Consider the following 17759-nt stretch of genomic DNA (forward strand, 5'->3'; position numbering starts at 1 on the left):
TGTGTGGAAGAACTGCTAAGCACCTGCAGTGTTCCAGGGGAATCAAGAGCAGAGCAGAGAATAAGGTCAACTGGTTTTGAGTAAGCAGCCTTTCAGGAAAGATGGAGGAGAGAGAAACTGAGAAACCTGCTGTGCAACAGCATTGTCTCTAATTAATCCTATATGCATATTCACATCTGATAAATACTTAAGTTTAAACAAAAGAAATGCAGTCTCAGCCAGTGTGTCACTTACCTTGATATATTAATACATCTTATTCAATTCTTAAAAAATCTAGGAAGTTCAATTTACTGAGTTTTGCTGCAAGAGTTTCCAAGAGAAAGTACCAATTCCCAGTGCATTTTCCAAAGTACTTGTGCATTTGGCTGCAGTCTGTGCTTTATCAGGTGTGAAACACACACAAAAGAAATACCTGCTCCAAGATGAATTGATAGTGGCTAATGGATCGAATGGACAATTTCAAAGTTTATAACCTTAAAAGACAAAGCTATAGAGAGGTACAAAAATAAAACTTGAGATGTGCTTGGTTCCCTGTAAAAGTCTAGATATGCATTCCAACAGTTACTTAAGTAAATTAAAAATGTAATTGTGCAGGTGTAATCATTTCCCTTAAAATACTAAAACTCAGACAATGGGGAAAAAAACTGATTGAAAACAAATTGCTGAAACCTTTGAATTTATCAAAACCTGAAGAGCACCAGAAGTCTATCCTTTTTTTCCAGAGTGAGTTTTTGTTGTGTTATTGTTTGTTGGGTTTTTAAGTATATTTTTTAAAGTATATCATCCAACCTTTATTATTAGGAAAGAACTTAAATATCTAAATGAAATATTTATTTAAGTTTGCTCACTTAAATTTATTTACATACAATGAGTTTCAGAAGACTGTTAACCAAAATAAATCTCAGTTGGGTAAAGACCTTGAACTAGAGAGAGGCTGATAGCAGGAGACACTATTTAAAAGGTAACAGATTTTAACAGCTTGTGGTACACAAACAAAAAGGGGTATTAAGATACAGAACTGGATTTCTCTGAAAACTATTTGTGTTCAAAATTATTTTAACAATTTACAAGGAAATGTTATTTCCTTATAGTCCTTAAAAACACATTAATACAATATAAACAATTAAGGCTTTTAAAATGCAAAACATTCAGTAGTTGAACTTGTAGATGCCATTACAGTGCTGGATAATGGTGTCACATGATGAAAAGTATTTCATTCACATACATTGGTACAAATGATACTGCATGACTAGAATTAATTGTGTCATGCACCTCTAAAACACAAGTTAAAAAAAATTTAACTTCTCCCCTCTCTTGGTCAATCCAGAGTCACTTGCATCAGCTTTACTTTGCATTTCCTTTTAAGAGAGATCAAGTAGGCATGGGGTGACTAACAGACTCACAGCTAAATGCTGATTTAACACAGGAATTGCACAATTCTGATGGCATCTTGAAGACATTACTAATCTGGAAGTATTTTGGATTTTTTCTAAAATATGTCAGGTTTTGTGGGGGAGGCTTTTTTAAAAAAAAACATTTCATTGTAAAAACACCCAGTCAAGGCAGTTAAGACAACAAATATTTGACTTAGCACTGGAGAACTTGGGGTGACTTCTGTAGGATTCATTTTTGTATGTCCCATCAGTCATTTCTTCACTAAGCTTACATGTGTGTGTAAAAGGTGATTATCACAAATAAGGGCTATGCAGGTGGTGACCAGATAAAAGGATAATTGAAAATTATTAAATAAAACCAAACTTGGATAAGAACTTCTTTTGCTGAAAGCTGTAATATAAACCAAAACTCTGTCATTTAACATTAAAGCTCTATCAGGTTATGCAGACAGTATTTCTCACTCCCTTATAAAGAAGTTGCTGTAAGGAATTTAACATAATACTGAGCAAGATGTAACAGATTTAGAATAGATTTCTGTGGCACAAGTACTTGATACTTCTGTAGTTCTGAGAACTGCTATCAAAGTTGTAAACAGTGACTACACACTGCAGAAACAGAGGGAAAAGCCATTCACAGGTGCTCTGATCTGTCCAGTACAATCTGATAGTAACCTGCATTAATTTGGGATGTTTTTGCAAATACAAAGCCCATCCAAACCAGAACCCTGCTTATTTCATCACTGTCTGCACTGTAACTCCCTCACCAGTCACATTTTCCAGTGGAATGTTACAGCACTGGTTATTTCAAGAGTTATCAAAATACAAGTGAAGAAACCCTTGCTACAATAGGTTTGTCTCTTGAAATCATTGTACCTATGGTCACTTCTTTAAGGAGTTCTCTAAAATTAATTTTGCTTGCCAATCCCTAAGAGAAAGCATGTAAGAAATCCAGGAAATGCAAACATACCTGCTGTAACCTGAGCATATGGAATGCAAACATGTAATTATTGCAACTATTCATGATAAAAAATGCAAAAGCTGGATTACAAATAATATAAAGTCCACAAGCAGGTTCCTTGGTTCACTGCATCCATCTGCAGTCTCTTGAAGATACCACCTACTACTATGCTTTTCCAAGCAATGGAAGGATTTTATTTCCACAGCAATACTTTTTTTCTGTAGTTAATAGAATCGCTGGTAACATATACCCATGCAATTGGCCAAAATCCCCATACTGTTACCTCACAGAGAACCTTGTTTCAAACTTTCACTGTGAAGGGCTTCACTGAAACTCAATTGTGAACACAAGAGTAACTAAGATTAACCAGATCTAGAACTGGTTAATCTGCAGTAACAAAAGTCCTCAAATTAACAGACCTATTGCTGGGTCTGGCCTGATACCAAAATACTGGAGAGAAAATTGTCTGGTTTTGTAAATAGTTTGGAGTTCCCCAAAACAAGAGATGAACAAAGCCAAGGGTGTTCCCATTACTCAGCTTATTTAAGTTTTTAAAGTGATTTAAGACACACTGGTGTTTCTTTTAATTGCAGCTTTGACCTTTTCCTTGGCATGTGCTAATAAGCAGGAGCAAAAGCCATCACAGGGTTTCTGTCAAAAATACAAGTTATCTCAGCTTTTTTGGAAACACATTCAGAAGAAATCTAAAAATGTTAAACTAAGGTGAAATTTCAAAACTGCTTAGCACAAATGTAACAAAGTTACAGCTGAAGTTTTAACTCAAAAAGCCAATCCAAATTTTCCTAAAGGCTTCAACAAGAGAAATGAACTTCAAGACAGACATCTCACTTATTTCATCCAGCTCTGTGATGGAGAACCTCAGTTTGTCTCAGCTAAAGGCTTTGGCTCATGAGACACTGTTAGATCAATCCCCATGTGATTCACAACAGGTGTCACTTATCGTGGATGGGACCTAAACTGAAATTGGGTCAGCACTAAAGGAAGTTCAACAGAGTAATTTAAAAAAGTAATAAAACTTAGCTGAGTTTGTGTCCCTGTGCACCCCCAAGGTGTCTGTACATTTGGCTGAGTTTGACTCTATCAAACAACCCCCATTTCACTCACTGCCTGTTGTGCCTCAGCTCTGACCAGAGCAGCAGCTGCCTTGGATTCCAGCAGTGTTACACTAATTGTAAGCACTCTGTGGACTGAGCTAGCAACATTTCAGTTACTCTGAGTGCTGAAACTTCATCTGAATCATTCCCTAGGATTGCCCAAAATAACACTATTTTGTTGCATGAATTTTTCTATGCTGTTGAGGCAAACATGGCATCTCGATTTTCTAATGATAATTAACTGAGTATTTAAAGATTTTAACCTTGAAAAACAAGGAATTGCCCATTTCAGCACATAAAGCTTCTCCATGAACACAAGTAATCCTACAAACCAGAAAAGGAATGAGGAAGGCAGATTTCAGCAAGTTCTCTAGAGAGCTCAAGAGTGATAGGAGCTGACATTGAACAGTAGGCAACTGACATGTAATAAGAATATTTGGAGCTATCAGAGGATCAGCACAGCTAGTCCTGACTTTAAAGCACAGTGAGAGTGAAGAGCAGTGTGTCCAGGGACAGACACTGCCAACCTGCCAGGAAATGAACCTGCTGGGCATTACCTAGGTGAGAAAATGTGGCCATTGCATGCTGTGCCACAGCTATTTGTGTCCAAAATAACAGCAAAATTAAGGACAAAGCCTTAAACAATCTCTAGAGGTAGCATAGGGACTTGTTGTGTTCCAGCCTCTCCTTCCTCCTTAGCATTCCCCTGTGGCACTTCTCCATCAGCGCAGATCACAGCTGAGCTTGCATCCACTGCTTTCCTACTGGGCAATCTGAAAAGAGGGAGCTGTACAGGAGCACTGACCATCAGACAGACTCTGCCCATGCCATGGTGTGAGAAGGTGTCACTCACCTCCTCCCCTTTTCCTACTCAGCACTAACAGTCTCTCCTTAGTTATGCTTGATAAAAAAGGATGTGCATTTGTCAAGATGAAATGCCATTTTCAGGCCTTGCATGCGACATTTGCTATCCCTGGACTGAATTAATATTTTTGAGAGTTGGATTTTTCTTGCTCCCAAAGTGTTCATCATAGCACAGATGGAAAAAACGGGAGCATTTTACTGCAACCAAACTGCAGCTTGTTATTTTTGCTTTTCTGTAATATGCTTTCTAATGAGGATTCTCCATCAATAAATGTGCATTTCCTGAGTCACCTGTTCAATGCTGCAACCTTTAAAAATCTGCTTTTATATAAAGTAAGCTTGTAATTCAGTATGTTGTACTGAAGGATGTACTTTGTATAGATTCTCTAGTAAGCATCCTAATGCAAAGAGCTGATCCAAGCAATGAGCTGACTTTGCTACAGAACCAGTGGAGCAGGAATGAAGAATGGTTCATTAAAAATACATCAGCTTTACCTTTCACTTTAGTATTTCCTGCTGAATGCACAAGAAAATTCATTTGAAGAACTCAGAACTGCCTTTTATTACATACTGGAAACTTTTTTCCAAGAGCTTGTGTGTACAAGTTTGAAGAAACATGACAATAATGTGACATACCAAGTGAGTCAGAGCCTGCCTGGCAATGCCAGCAGTGCCTGTGCTTCCCCTGGAGCTCGTGTGACCTCCTGGGAGCCACAGAGCAGCTCTGCACAGAAACTCTGAACACTTCATTTCCTCTATGAACAACATGGACAGCTAACAAAATGTAGTTTTTGCATTGTGTTTAAGTGAATTTTCAGGAATGCTAATTTCATTCTCTGGTGTTAAAACCCTCTGGATCCGCTTTGCTGGCTTGCAGATTCCATGAGTGTCACAAGAAAACTGGTGGAGTTGAGCATTTACAAAGTGCCTTATAGAAAACATTTATCTCTACGGCAGTGCTCTTTTTTTGCTAATCTTAAGAATACTTGTATGTAGCTTTTTTTATGTCACAACTATAATGCAACAACAAAAATTCTATGATTCTGTTTTCTGTGCTAGCATTTATCTAGTGGAAAACAAGTTCTACTCTACTTTTCTGGACACTTTCATATATATTATGTAGGTATTTGGAGCATGTACATGCTAAACTGTATAAATAGATTTAAAGTATAAATCTATACCTTTGCCAGAACATGAGCTGGAGGAAAAAAAAAAAAAAGAAAAAAAAAAAGGCAAATGAAGTAAACAGAAGTAGATATTGTCTTCCTGGTACTCCAAGACTAAATTGTGCAATATTGTTTTCCAAGCTCACTTCATATAGATCAAAGCAATTCTGTTCAGGTTTTTTGATCCTCAGATACTGTCAGAGGTACCAACTGTGACAGGTGCTTTTGGAATGGTTACTCCCAGTAGGGCACAAATTAAGCTTCCAGGTGAATTTCATTTTGGGCATTAGGAAGCTCAACTGCTTATAACTTTTGCCACTAACAAGTTCAACTCATGCAGCCCTAGATTTCAGGAATTCTTTACCTTTTTTCCAAAGCTTCAAGACCTGTAAAGAAAAAAGGATATTAACAGAGGACTGTTTTCATAGCATGCCTTCCATCTCAAATACCCTGAAACCTTTATTCCTCTACTGAAAGAAACTGAAATATCTGGGAGTTACAACTTCATGATGAGCATTGCATTTAACTCTTCTTCCTCTGTCACCAAATGACCATAATTCCTCTAACTACAGTATATTAAGTTTCAGGCACATCTGTCTGAATCTGAAAATGTTACATGAATTCTTCTAATATGAACAAGTATCTTAGGCAAAGAGATAAACTCCATAGCTACAACAGCTAGATTCCTTCCAAAAGGAGTTAAAGTGGCAATACTGTCACTGAAAATAATAACAAACACTTAGCTTGACATATTTATTTTTCAAGGTCAATAAATAAATGTAAATACACAAAATTTGGAAAAATCTTAGTAACAGAATGTTTTTAAACAACATTCTGGCTTAAAGTCTCTGTTATTGACACTATTGGAATATTTTCTCATCTACTTAAAGTAGCTAAGTCATTATGTTGGTGATCCTCCATCACATTAATTTTTGAAGTTAGGCTGCTGCAAAGGAAAAAAAGACATCAACCTTTGCTTTGACATACAAAATTATCTGAACTGCATACATTAAGTATTAAAATTACTTCTCTGGGCATGACTTTTCTAGAGAAGATAATTTTTAAATTTACAGTTTACATATTAGAGACCTCCTACTGTTCGTTACTTCATCATTATAAAAGGGAAATTGTAACAAAAGTGGAAGAAAAACAAAGGAGGAAAAGGCATGGAAGAAAAGTGATACAAATTGGCCCTTTAGTTGGTAAGACATTCTTCCTTTATCTCATTTTCATTCTAGGTTGGTAGCAGATGTGTGTGATGACTGGTTGCCAGCAGTGCAGCCAGTGCAGCTTGAAATAATTGCGAAGTGGCTTTTTACCAGTGGACTTGTGTTAGACACCCACTTTTGCAGACATTCTCCAAACACCTGGAAGCAGGAATGTCATATTCCACCTCTTGCCCAGGTTATTCTGTGTGAACACTAAGGCTTAGAGCACAGATACAGAACTTGTCCAGTAGAAGCAGCCTTTTTCAAAAGTATCTACAAATTGCTAAATAGAAATTTTTATCAAAAGGTTCAGCAAGAACTAATTGTTATTGATTTAATGGAAGTGGAGGAAGATTTGTGGTTCCCTCAAAATTCATCAAGTGTTCTGTTTCTGCATTCTATAAATACTACAAGATGCAACACGTTTATTTGGTTCCCATAAATTAGAAAAGTCTGGTTTCCAAAAATTCTAAATTAGTGATTTAAAAAACAAAATATTACACCTGACCACCTTTCAAACCATCTCAGAGAGGGAGCTTCACTCCTCTCTCTCTCACCCCTTCTGAAGTGTGCTTTTTTAAGAATACATGATTTATAAAACAAACAAAAAAGTGTGTTTTTAACTACAGTACACTTGCTTAAATATACAAGTGGACATGTTAACGTCATGTTGAAGTTCAAGGTACTTCTGGATAAAAGGCAGATAGTTAGTTATTTTAACTCTGCATTCTTATATAGAATAACGATTATTATAGACTTTAGTTCCCTCTCATCATTCATCTATCATATGGAGAGGTCAATAAATAAAAGCTTATCTGGTCCAGTTTACCTACAAGAGAAAAAAATAATAAAAGAAAAAGAAGTTACCTATAAAATTACTTGTTTAACCCTGATAACATCTGAGTTGCCATACCCAGTTTGTAGTTGCAAGAAAAGCAAACAATATTCATCTTGCTTTTTAATAAATGCCCCATTTTCTTCATGACAATTTTTGTATGCTGCCTATCAAGTCACATATTCTTGGGGCAAGAAAGCTGGCCAGGAGATGCAGTGATAGCAGTAACAAGTATAAATCTGGGTTCAAAAAAAGAACATACCAGATCCAGAAGCAAAGAAATCTGGACACACTGAGGAGGCAGTGCCCAGCTGTTATTTGGGCTCTTGTGTCATGGAGACTATACCCAGCCTAAGATATAGTTTCATACTAAGGAAGTAACACAGAACTCCATTGTGCTCGTGTACAGACTTCAGGGAAAAGCCTTACACAAAATGAATTACCTTTGTTTAGAGTAGAAGATAAAATAGCTTACTACTTGATGTAATGAGTAATGGATGTCACTATGACACAGGACTTGCCATGAGTTGTGTGTTCAGCTACAAGGTGCAATATTTCTTATGACTAACTCAAAGCACAGCCGCATCCAACTGTGGTTTGGAATTCCCTCTTGAGCAGCTCGCGCCATGACTTTGAAGGAAGTCTGATTGGTACAAAGCCATCCATCCTCTCTTGGAACGTGAACAAAATCCATGGGGTAATCAGGCACAGGCGGCATGTAACAGGTTTGTCTTCCTTTTGACTCCTTGTTTTTGCTTCTGAGGACATGCACTTGGCTCCAGATGGAATCCATGCTCTGTTATAAGAGAACACAGCTGTTCTTCTCTTTCTCCCTCTCCTTCTCTCGAGGCTCTTTGCGTTTGCGTTCGTTACTCCCGGATTGTCTTGTGCTGGCTGGAGAGGCAGCACCTTGTACCTGCTGTGTAGGGAAAATAACATGGGAAATAAACCCAGCACCACTGCACATACAGCCTGAACTCCTCCTGTGTGCTCAAGTTCACAAACAAAAAGTTTAAGTATTATGCAAAGCAGTAGAGTTCAGGTAGGGTTTTTGGTATACCTACTCCGGGACCTCCACAAAGTTGTGTATTTCTTGAAAATTAAGTCAGATGAAAATAATATTTCAAGTTTCATGTGTCCTTTCTGTTGTGTCCACATATACAGATCAGTAGTTTCAATAAAATACAGTTTCAAGCATTTTCTGGCGCTTCTGTATTATTGCACTGGAATTTTCTCTTGGTTTCTCTTATAGGCACATAATCCACATTTCACTATTTGCAGAGTCAAAGTGCTGCTGTGGACAGCGAGATAATGGTAAGGCAGCAGCTTTTTGTGACTACAAACTCCTTAATAACTTGGCAAGGGGGTTGGTATACAAAGGCAACTGTAAGTTTTGTTAATTCATCATCTATTCCCTCTGTACCCATTCATAGCTGCAAACAAGCAGGCTCTTAATCCTGTTCAGCAGGTCCTTCAGTTCCTTCTGCCTTTGGCAGCTATGAATCTGTGTCTTAACTAGATACTGCTGGTTCTATTAAAGCAACAAAGACTGCAAATAACACAACTTTTACCTGTCAAATTTCTTGCTTCATGCTTAACAAACTTAGTTAATGGTTCTGAATTACTTCAGGCCAAAGATGCAGGATTTATATAGATTATTTCTTACCTATTTGTAATAAATAAAAGCAGTTCTGAAAGCCCTCAGTGTTTAAAACCTCTCTAAATCCAAAACACCAGCTTAAATGAATATTGTCTATGGCACAGAAGATTCAGTTAAATTGCATTTTTTGATAGACATGTGCATGAATCACATTTTCAGAAGATTTTGAAATCAACTGCTTATGGTTATGGGATGGAAAGGTGTACTGGGAGAAATTGTGAATTGCCTGATTTGGAACAACAGAATAGATTCACATGAGATCACAGTCTGAATCACCTAAAAATGTACAGCAACAAACTTCTGCAACACAAAATAAAGACAAAGCTTCAACTATTATCAAAAAGTTTAGCTCAATGCTCTTCTGCAAGTAATGTAAAATACTAGCTAATACCATCTTTGTAACCTGACATATTAATTCATACCATTATTCCAAAATAAGTATAAACGAAACTCTAATTTAGAAGGCTAAGCCTGCTCTAAAGTATTTAAATGTCTGCAGTTTTCATATCTACATGCATACTCTAACAACTGTAGTGTATTCCTAAAGATTCCTGTATTCACCTCAGGCTGAAATGTGTACAAGCACAGATGTATCGATGCAATTATTCATACTTTCTAAAATTGATGATCATATTCTGTAGTACTGTTTTCTTACCTGGACCTGAGCAGCTGCTTGTTCTTGTTCCTGATAGTACTGAGAAGCTCTCCTGTCCTCCTCTTCCTGGAGCTTCTTTGCTAGCTCCAGATCACTGATTCCTTCTGGGATCTGTTCCCAGTTAATCTCTTGATTCTGCTGCTCTTGTTGTAGTGACAATGCCATCAGGTAATCCTAAAGAGTAAACTTCTGAATTAATGCTCTTTTACAGAGAAAACAGTCATGTCATACCAAGGGAATTTTTCAGCATGTGCAGCTACAAAGTACCAACACTTTTCTCCCAGCCTTATCTTCAAATGGAGATCAGGAATTTGTTTCAGAACCTGTCCATAACCTCAACGGCAGGAAGGCTGAGAACAGCTACTTTACATGTCTGCTTTCACAATGACTAAGCTGCAGCACAGAAGACATAAAAAATAATTTTAAAATGTTGCTTTCAGGTTTAAATTATACTACCTAGACAGCAGCAAATTATCTGTCATATTTTTATTCTGAGAGAGAGAATTATTAATTTCCCCCCAGTATTTAAAAAAATTAATGGTGATGACTATAAACTATAGATTTTCAAGGAACTTAGTCTTGCTCTGCACTTGTGCATTATCTGGTACAACTCAGCCCAACCTCAGACATGACTTCTGCAAACTCTGTGTCTCAATAAGAATAACAAACACCCACCAGACACACAATCTGCTGTGGGGTCTGTCCTACATTCAGCCAAGTGGGCAGCAGAAGGCAAAGTTCAGCTATGACAATCTTAATTAGCTGAAGGGAGTTTGTTGTGTAGGAAGAAATTCCCCAGTCTGTTTCTGTTTCCATATACAGAACAGAGGTGACATTTCACCTGAGGGAAGACTTGGCAGAAGTGGATTCTGAGAGATTAAAATCCCCTTTTCACTCAGTTGGTCTTACCTTTTCTCCCTCAAAACCATATTAATACATTCAAATGGAAAACCATATGAATACATTCAAGTGGCACTTTTGGGAACCCCAGTCTAATTACCTGAAAGAGTTTTATAGTCCCAGATATGCATGAGTATACACACATACACATCTGTGGAATTACACATAAATATGACTAAAAATCAGTACTAACTCACAATGGAAAGGCAGGAATCCAGTACCTGATCTATTTGATCCTGCTGCCCTCTGTAGACAGTTTCAGGGTCTGAAGGAGGCCTCAGGTGGAATTCAGAGTCACAGAAATTCCCATCACCATCCACATTGTGTAAACTTTCCCACACAACCTTCTCTTCTGTAAGAAAGCCCTGGTCTGTCACCAGCAGGTAAAGCTGACCCTATACAGAAGAACAAGGAAAATTTGTAAAACTAAAAAAAAAAATACTTTTTACAATCTAAGTTGCAGAAATGAGATAAATGTTGCATTCCAATAAAACATTTAGAGCTTTTAGCACATTCAGTAATTAAATAAATCAGCATACAGCATTAAACCACCAGATACTAGTATTCACTGCTAAATTAACAACCACACCATTTCTGTATTCCATCTTGCAACTCTTCATTCTTAACAGAAGTTTGTATTGACTAGAAATTAATATATATACATGAATGAATATATTAATATATATCAATCTATATACCTTGACAACTCTTTAGAAACACACCTAAGAAGCAGACTTAAAACCTGGCAACAAAAACTTTAAATCCTAGGAGTAATCACATTAAATTCCAAAGGCAAGGTATGGAGACAAAGGTGACCTTTCCAAACAATCCAAGAGGCATTACCTCAAAATGGCCACATCTCAGACTTCATGTTTCATAATGAGCTTTGATAGAATTTGAGGTCTCTGTCAATTGAAAGCTCTAAATTTAAAGATTCTTGCTATCACTTGTTACCAATAATTACTTTTGTTGGCATTTTAGTAATTTTACAGTTCCATAAGGCCAAATTTCTTGATTTCAAAGTCTGAAATTATAAAATGGGCTGGTCTGGAGTGAAGGAGACAATGCTAACAAGTGCAGATACCAAGGCACTGGAAGGATGAAAGGCAAGCTTAGGATGTTTAGGATGAGGGAGTGGGAGAAGAACTGAAATCAGAGGGAAATAACTGGAGTAGGCACCAAGTAAAAGGAGATGGTGCTGCATGTCTGAGGGACAGCAAAGCAGCACAAAATACCTGTTTGAATTTCCATTTAAATCAATCCATTTATTTCATCCTACCTTTTTCATCATGTTTTTAGGATTATGCTCCAAATCAAGAATGTTGTTACTGACCATAGAGCATTTTAAGACTGAAACTCCCATTAGTATGACTGAATGTACCAGATCAAGACACTCAATACAAAACTTGTAGCAGTGGTTTAGCCATAAAAATCAAGTTTATTGTGACATCAACAAAAATCTGGTATTTGTATTCCAGCAGCATACAAAGGGTTCTCAAAGATTGCTGTGCTGAAGTTGTACCAAAGCAAGAGGCAGATCCTGTTCTAATGATTTCTAAGGCTAAACAGGCAAGAAATGGAAACTCTGTCCATACTCAACACACACAGAACGAGCTCCCTGACTTCTCTGGAGTCATTCAATAACTCTCTAAGGGAGATGTTGAAATTCCACTCACGTCTCGTCAATCCCACTCTGTTTACAGCTGCCCGTGCTGGGGCTGGGAGGTCACTTGATGTAACAAAAATATTATTTGAAGACTCACATACAGTAATTATTCCAATATTACCTAACACCATAACATGCAGTTATACACAAGGCCAAACAGAGTGGATAAAAAACCCAACCCAAAACCAAAGAGGTAACACTACAGTATGTTCAAGCTTTGGAATGGGAGTTAACCAGCACAGCGGGGCTCCACAGACATAAATGCAAGTGTCAGCAACAAGTCTGATCACATAACATGATCTAAGAAATCATCTGTCCCTTGGAAACCTGCCTAAGAACTGAATGATACTCCTGGCACTTAAAATTACCTGAAGAAAATAAAAGGAAGTAATTTTGTAACATTTCCAGTTTGCACAAAATAACTACTTCACAATATTTTTTTATACAAGAAGTCTTCAAAAAGATATTAAAAAAATCCCAGAATTTTAAATATAAAATGCATTTGAACTTTTAAGTTTTATTTTGAACACTACATTGACTCAAACAAAACCTAAAAAAGGGGGTGGTTTGTGTGTCTCCCAGGTTTTCCTCTATTATGCCATACATTTTAATTACAGCCCATAAACTGTGCATCTTAGTAATACTGAAATTGTGAAAATACTAGTTTTCCTATCTCCAAACTATTATAAGCTTAATTTTTCCACACACAAATATTAAGGTATATCATTGCCTTCATGCAATTAGAATGTAGCATCTAAAGATGCTACATAGCTAAGGATTAAAGCTAACACTTGCTTGAAATGGAGACCTGTTTCAAACCTGAAATTCATATTCTTTGTAAGAATTTCTCAGTCGAACACTGATTGTAAAAATGTCACATTAGAGTAAATAATGAAAAATAAATGTAACACAGCTCCCTAATGAAAGGCAATAAACTGCAATTCCAATACCAACTGCATACCTTCAAACATTCTGCTTCACTTGAACAAAGCTTAGCAAACCAACAAACACGGGCTCCCTAGGACCTGATAAGGTACCTGATAAGGGACAGAGTTCCTGGTCACATTATTGGAATGGAAAATGGGAAATCACAGATCAGAGATCCGAAGTCATCTTTCCCTTGTTTTTAACCAGCTTCTCTGATCTTTACATCATATTAGTATAATTAAATTGGATTCCCCAAAAAAAACCCAACCAGGACCCTCACAATATTGCTAATATTCATGGAACCTTTGGCAATAATTTCATATAAAGTAAGAGGAGGTGGCTCTTTAGCTGCGAGCTGTAACGTAGCCTCTCATCATGGGTTTGTTCTTCACTTGCAACTAGAAAACAGAGGCTGGCTCTGCAGGCACAGTTTTAATGCCAGGCACGTTCTCTTCCCCACGCTAAAGGCACAGGCCACACTCAGTGGCACAGGCCGGCCCAGCAAGGACTGCCTGTGAGCCGAGAGAAGCTTTTACCTTCCGAGCTCCGCGCTGCCCCCGAGCCGGGCCCGCACCGAGCCGGGCCCGCACCGAGCCGGGCCCGCACCGAGCCGGGCCCAGCCTGCGGCCACGAAGGAGCCGCCCTTCCCAGGCACTCCACAGCCGGGCCGGGGCTGCCTGCGAGGGACAGGGACACGGCCCCCGAGGGGGGACAGGGACACGGCCCCCGAGGGGGGACAGGGGACACGGCCCCACGGCCCCCGGGGGGGTGAAAAGGGACACGGCCCCCGGGGGGGGGACGGGGACAGACACACGGCCCTGAGGGGGGAACAGGGGACATGGCTCCGGGGGGGGATAACAGGGGACAGGGACATGGCCCTAAGGGACAGGGACACAGCCCCGGCCTGTGCTGACCAGGCCGAGCTCGGGACACTCAGGCAACCAATGCACACAAAAATGGCTTTCAAATGCTCCTCACTCTCTGAGAAGAGTTGTCCCACTTTGCAAAATGTTTCTACCCTCAGAAAAAATCTTAACTGGCCATTTCTAGAGCGCTACCAGATTATCTTTTAGATTTGTTTTTAAATGTGGGTTTTTTTAACAAATACCCAGTCTCATGGGTTAACACTGCCCCCAAAATACCAGCATGTAATAGACAGCAAAAGTATCTACTACAAACTATAGCCAGTAGGGAGTAAAACAGTGGAAGTCCCAAGTGCATAACTACTGCAGACAGTTTACTTTAACAAAGTTATGACTAATTATTTATCCTAAGAATTGGTATTTAGATATTGTAGACCAATGCCCAGATTTTATAGTTTCACATATAAAAACCTTGAAATAAAACTGAGGATAAAGCAAGATTATGCTCCCAAACAGGGATCTCTCAGTCTTCTGGTTTGCACAAAAAAAACCCTATCTGAAATGCACAAATATAGGCTACAGGGGATGTTACTAGATCTCCTTTCCTTGGATAATTTCATAATCAGATTAAATAATTAATGTTTTTAAACTACTTGTTCTAATGCAAATTGCCAAGTTTCCATCAATTCAGGAAACAGAAAAAGAAAACCAAACACCTGTTCAATAGCTTCGTACAGTAAAGACATTTTAAGCATTATGTTTTGAATAATATGTAAATATTCTCTTGGACTTCTGGATCAGATCCCTTTGTTTTTGTGAAGGTGTTTTAAGTGGATGAATGAGTGTTGTTTTAATTTTCTCTAACAGTTGAAACATTCAGATATACTACCATTAAAAAGATTTTTTTAAAGAAAGTATGTACTACTGAATTCAGAGTAACCGTCAGCATAATAACTGTACACTTACTAAGAAATTGAAAAATAAACATGTTTTTAAGCAATTATATTCATTGCCTCTACTGTGCCAATCTTAAATGCCCAAGGAAAAAGTGCAATTAGTGTTATAAAATTGGAATTGTATTGGAATAAAAGTATCTGTTGAGTTCTGAAGCAGAAATACAACATTCATAAAGTAGAAAACACACATACTTAAAAATCCAAACAGGTAAGTGTCTTGATACTTTTCAGTAAAGAACACAGGATCTGTTACAAACAAGTCTGTGGGAAAAACGTTCCAACTGAACTAAGATCTTCTTACCAAACTGATCCCCTCTTTACAGTCCTGTTTTTCCTTGATCTAGGGAATTATCATTTGATGTATTTATTATCTGCATAATGAAAAGCAAAGGCAAAAAAATAAAATCACATTTTTAACTGCTGAAAATTATTACTGTATAATCACATGAGCCAAGACTATTAGTATGCAATGAAAGGGACAGGAAGTAGAAAAAATTACTTGGACAAGGTTTGGAAATCCAAGTCCTTTCACTAAAGTATCAGCCTTAAAAAACCCACACTGCACTTAAAAATATCCTCAGTGTACAGGTCCTTGTATCAGCTGTACATTAAAGCTGCCAAATAAAAGTTTAAGCATTAGCTTAATTAGAATAATAATTGCTAATTACTTAAGCTGTGTTTCTAAAAATACACTGATTTTATTACATGGACAACTTAATAAATGTGTAATTCCCTTTTGATTAACTTCATAGCTGCTTTATTTGTACATTTCCATGTATTGGTTTGGAGAGGAAAGAGAGAAAGGCAGTATTAGAGAAGGAGAAAAAATAATTGCATCATTCTTGCCCTAGGAGTTCTATACCTCCATTTTCCCTGGCATATGTTGTATTTCCAGTTTTCCCAATGGATGGACTTTTCTCCATAGTCCAGCTACTGCTGACTACTGCTCAAACTGTGAGGAAACTCCATCTGCAGAGTGAGCATTAAACCCAGGAGATGGAAGAGTGGGGCAGTTGAAAAACATCTCAACTCTTCAGCAACAATGCATCTGGCACTCACACGAGTATCCTGGGGGCCAAAAGTGTCTGGAGAGCTGATCTTGGCTAAAAGCCCAAGTTAAGTCTATTTCTGACTTGATACAAAAGACCACCTAGACTTACAGCTACTGCAACCAGCTGGGTAGGTAGGAGCCAAAAGAGTTACTGCTGGCCTTTAAACATCAATTAAAAACTTATCTTCTGTCTTTATTTAAAAGTTTCTTGGTATCTCAAATTCTGCCATGTACCACTCAACAGAGATCCAAATCGAAATGAACACTGTTTACAAGCAATAACCTCAGGAACTAAGACATGTAAATAACATGGAAATTAAACACTAACTACAAGGTCATTCCCCATAATGACTGTGAAAAACAAGAATGGCCTCTATTTCAAAATTTAGCATTTCAGAATTCTAAGAATTCTCAGAAAGCACAAGATTAAAACCACTGTGACTTAGCAGCAACAAACCTTAAATATACAAACCACACTAATTTTCAAATACTTCATATTTCTTAGGACTTGTATTTAGTTCTTACAGGTAAAACTCAAGACAGATTTTTACTCACTGCCTTAACCTGTTCTGTATTATTAATATTGGCTGAGGAGATTTAACTCATTAAAGTGTTTTTATTTCTATAAGGAATTTTTATTTCTATAAGCATTTTATTTCTATAAGGAAAAAGGATCTCAACTGAGAGGTAAACAAATGTTTACAAGTATGAAGCTGATAAAGCACAGACACACACCAGGTTCTGCCCTTTAATGTAATACTGGGCTACAAAAGACTACAAATAGCCTATGTTTTACAAAGCTAATCTGTACTTATAATCCACAGGTCAAAGTGATACTTATTGACTGTATTTAATACAAATAGTATTTTAAAGGACTTAATAATAGCACAAAAATGTGTTATTTCCAGGAGGATTCATGTATTTTATCTGGAATGGCCTTCAAACAAAGTAAAAGAGCACCTGCACCTCTAGATACCACTTGTACCCAGAAAGTACAGCTGTACTTTTACTATTTTCTTTTTTAAAACCAAACCCCACTCCATGTAACAAGTGTGAAACAGTGTACAGGCTTGCTTCACAAGCTGCCACCACCTAATCCAAGAACTAAATTTAGAAAAGCAGAGAGGGGAAAAACTATACTCAAAATTGTGATTTAAATGAGCTGCATCACATAATATTTGACCATACACAGATTCATTTCATAGCTCTGGGTTATTTAAATGGAAGAAGGGAGGAGAAGGAGCCTTTCACTGCCCTACTGCTTTAAGTGAGTGGCATTGTATACACAGATTTAAACCACATCTCAGATGTACTCTAATCAGAAAACCAAATGTGTTACCTGCTTGTAGAGTTAATCACTATTTATCAGGACTGTTCAGACCTTTAGCTCAGCTTATGAGTAGTTACTCAAAATGCCAAAGCTTAGCACTGACAGTCAAGATTAACAGAGGGAGGAAAAAAGGACTAGTAGTAACAAATGAAAGTGTCATTCACATGAGGTATATGACATTATCATATAATGGCAAAAACGAGTTTCTTAA

At 37.6% G+C, this 17759-nt stretch overlaps 1 protein-coding gene across 1 annotated transcript in view; it reads right to left on the minus strand.

Moving 5' to 3' along the window:
* Positions 1–809: 809 nt before the first annotated feature.
* Positions 810–17759, minus strand: part of MINDY2 (MINDY lysine 48 deubiquitinase 2) — a 32137-nt gene continuing 15187 nt past the window's right edge. The window contains exons 7-9 of the mRNA XM_036389544.2: positions 10977–11150; positions 9856–10029; positions 810–8459 (exon numbers count right to left, since the gene is read on the minus strand). Coding sequence (XP_036245437.1) covers positions 8340–8459; positions 9856–10029; positions 10977–11150 — 468 coding nt within the window. The 3' untranslated portion in view covers positions 810–8339. The remainder of the gene's footprint in view (positions 8460–9855; positions 10030–10976; positions 11151–17759) is intronic.

Source organism: Molothrus ater, chromosome 13 (genome assembly GCF_012460135.2).
Source record: "Molothrus ater isolate BHLD 08-10-18 breed brown headed cowbird chromosome 13, BPBGC_Mater_1.1, whole genome shotgun sequence".
Classification (NCBI taxonomy): domain Eukaryota; kingdom Metazoa; phylum Chordata; class Aves; order Passeriformes; family Icteridae; genus Molothrus; species Molothrus ater.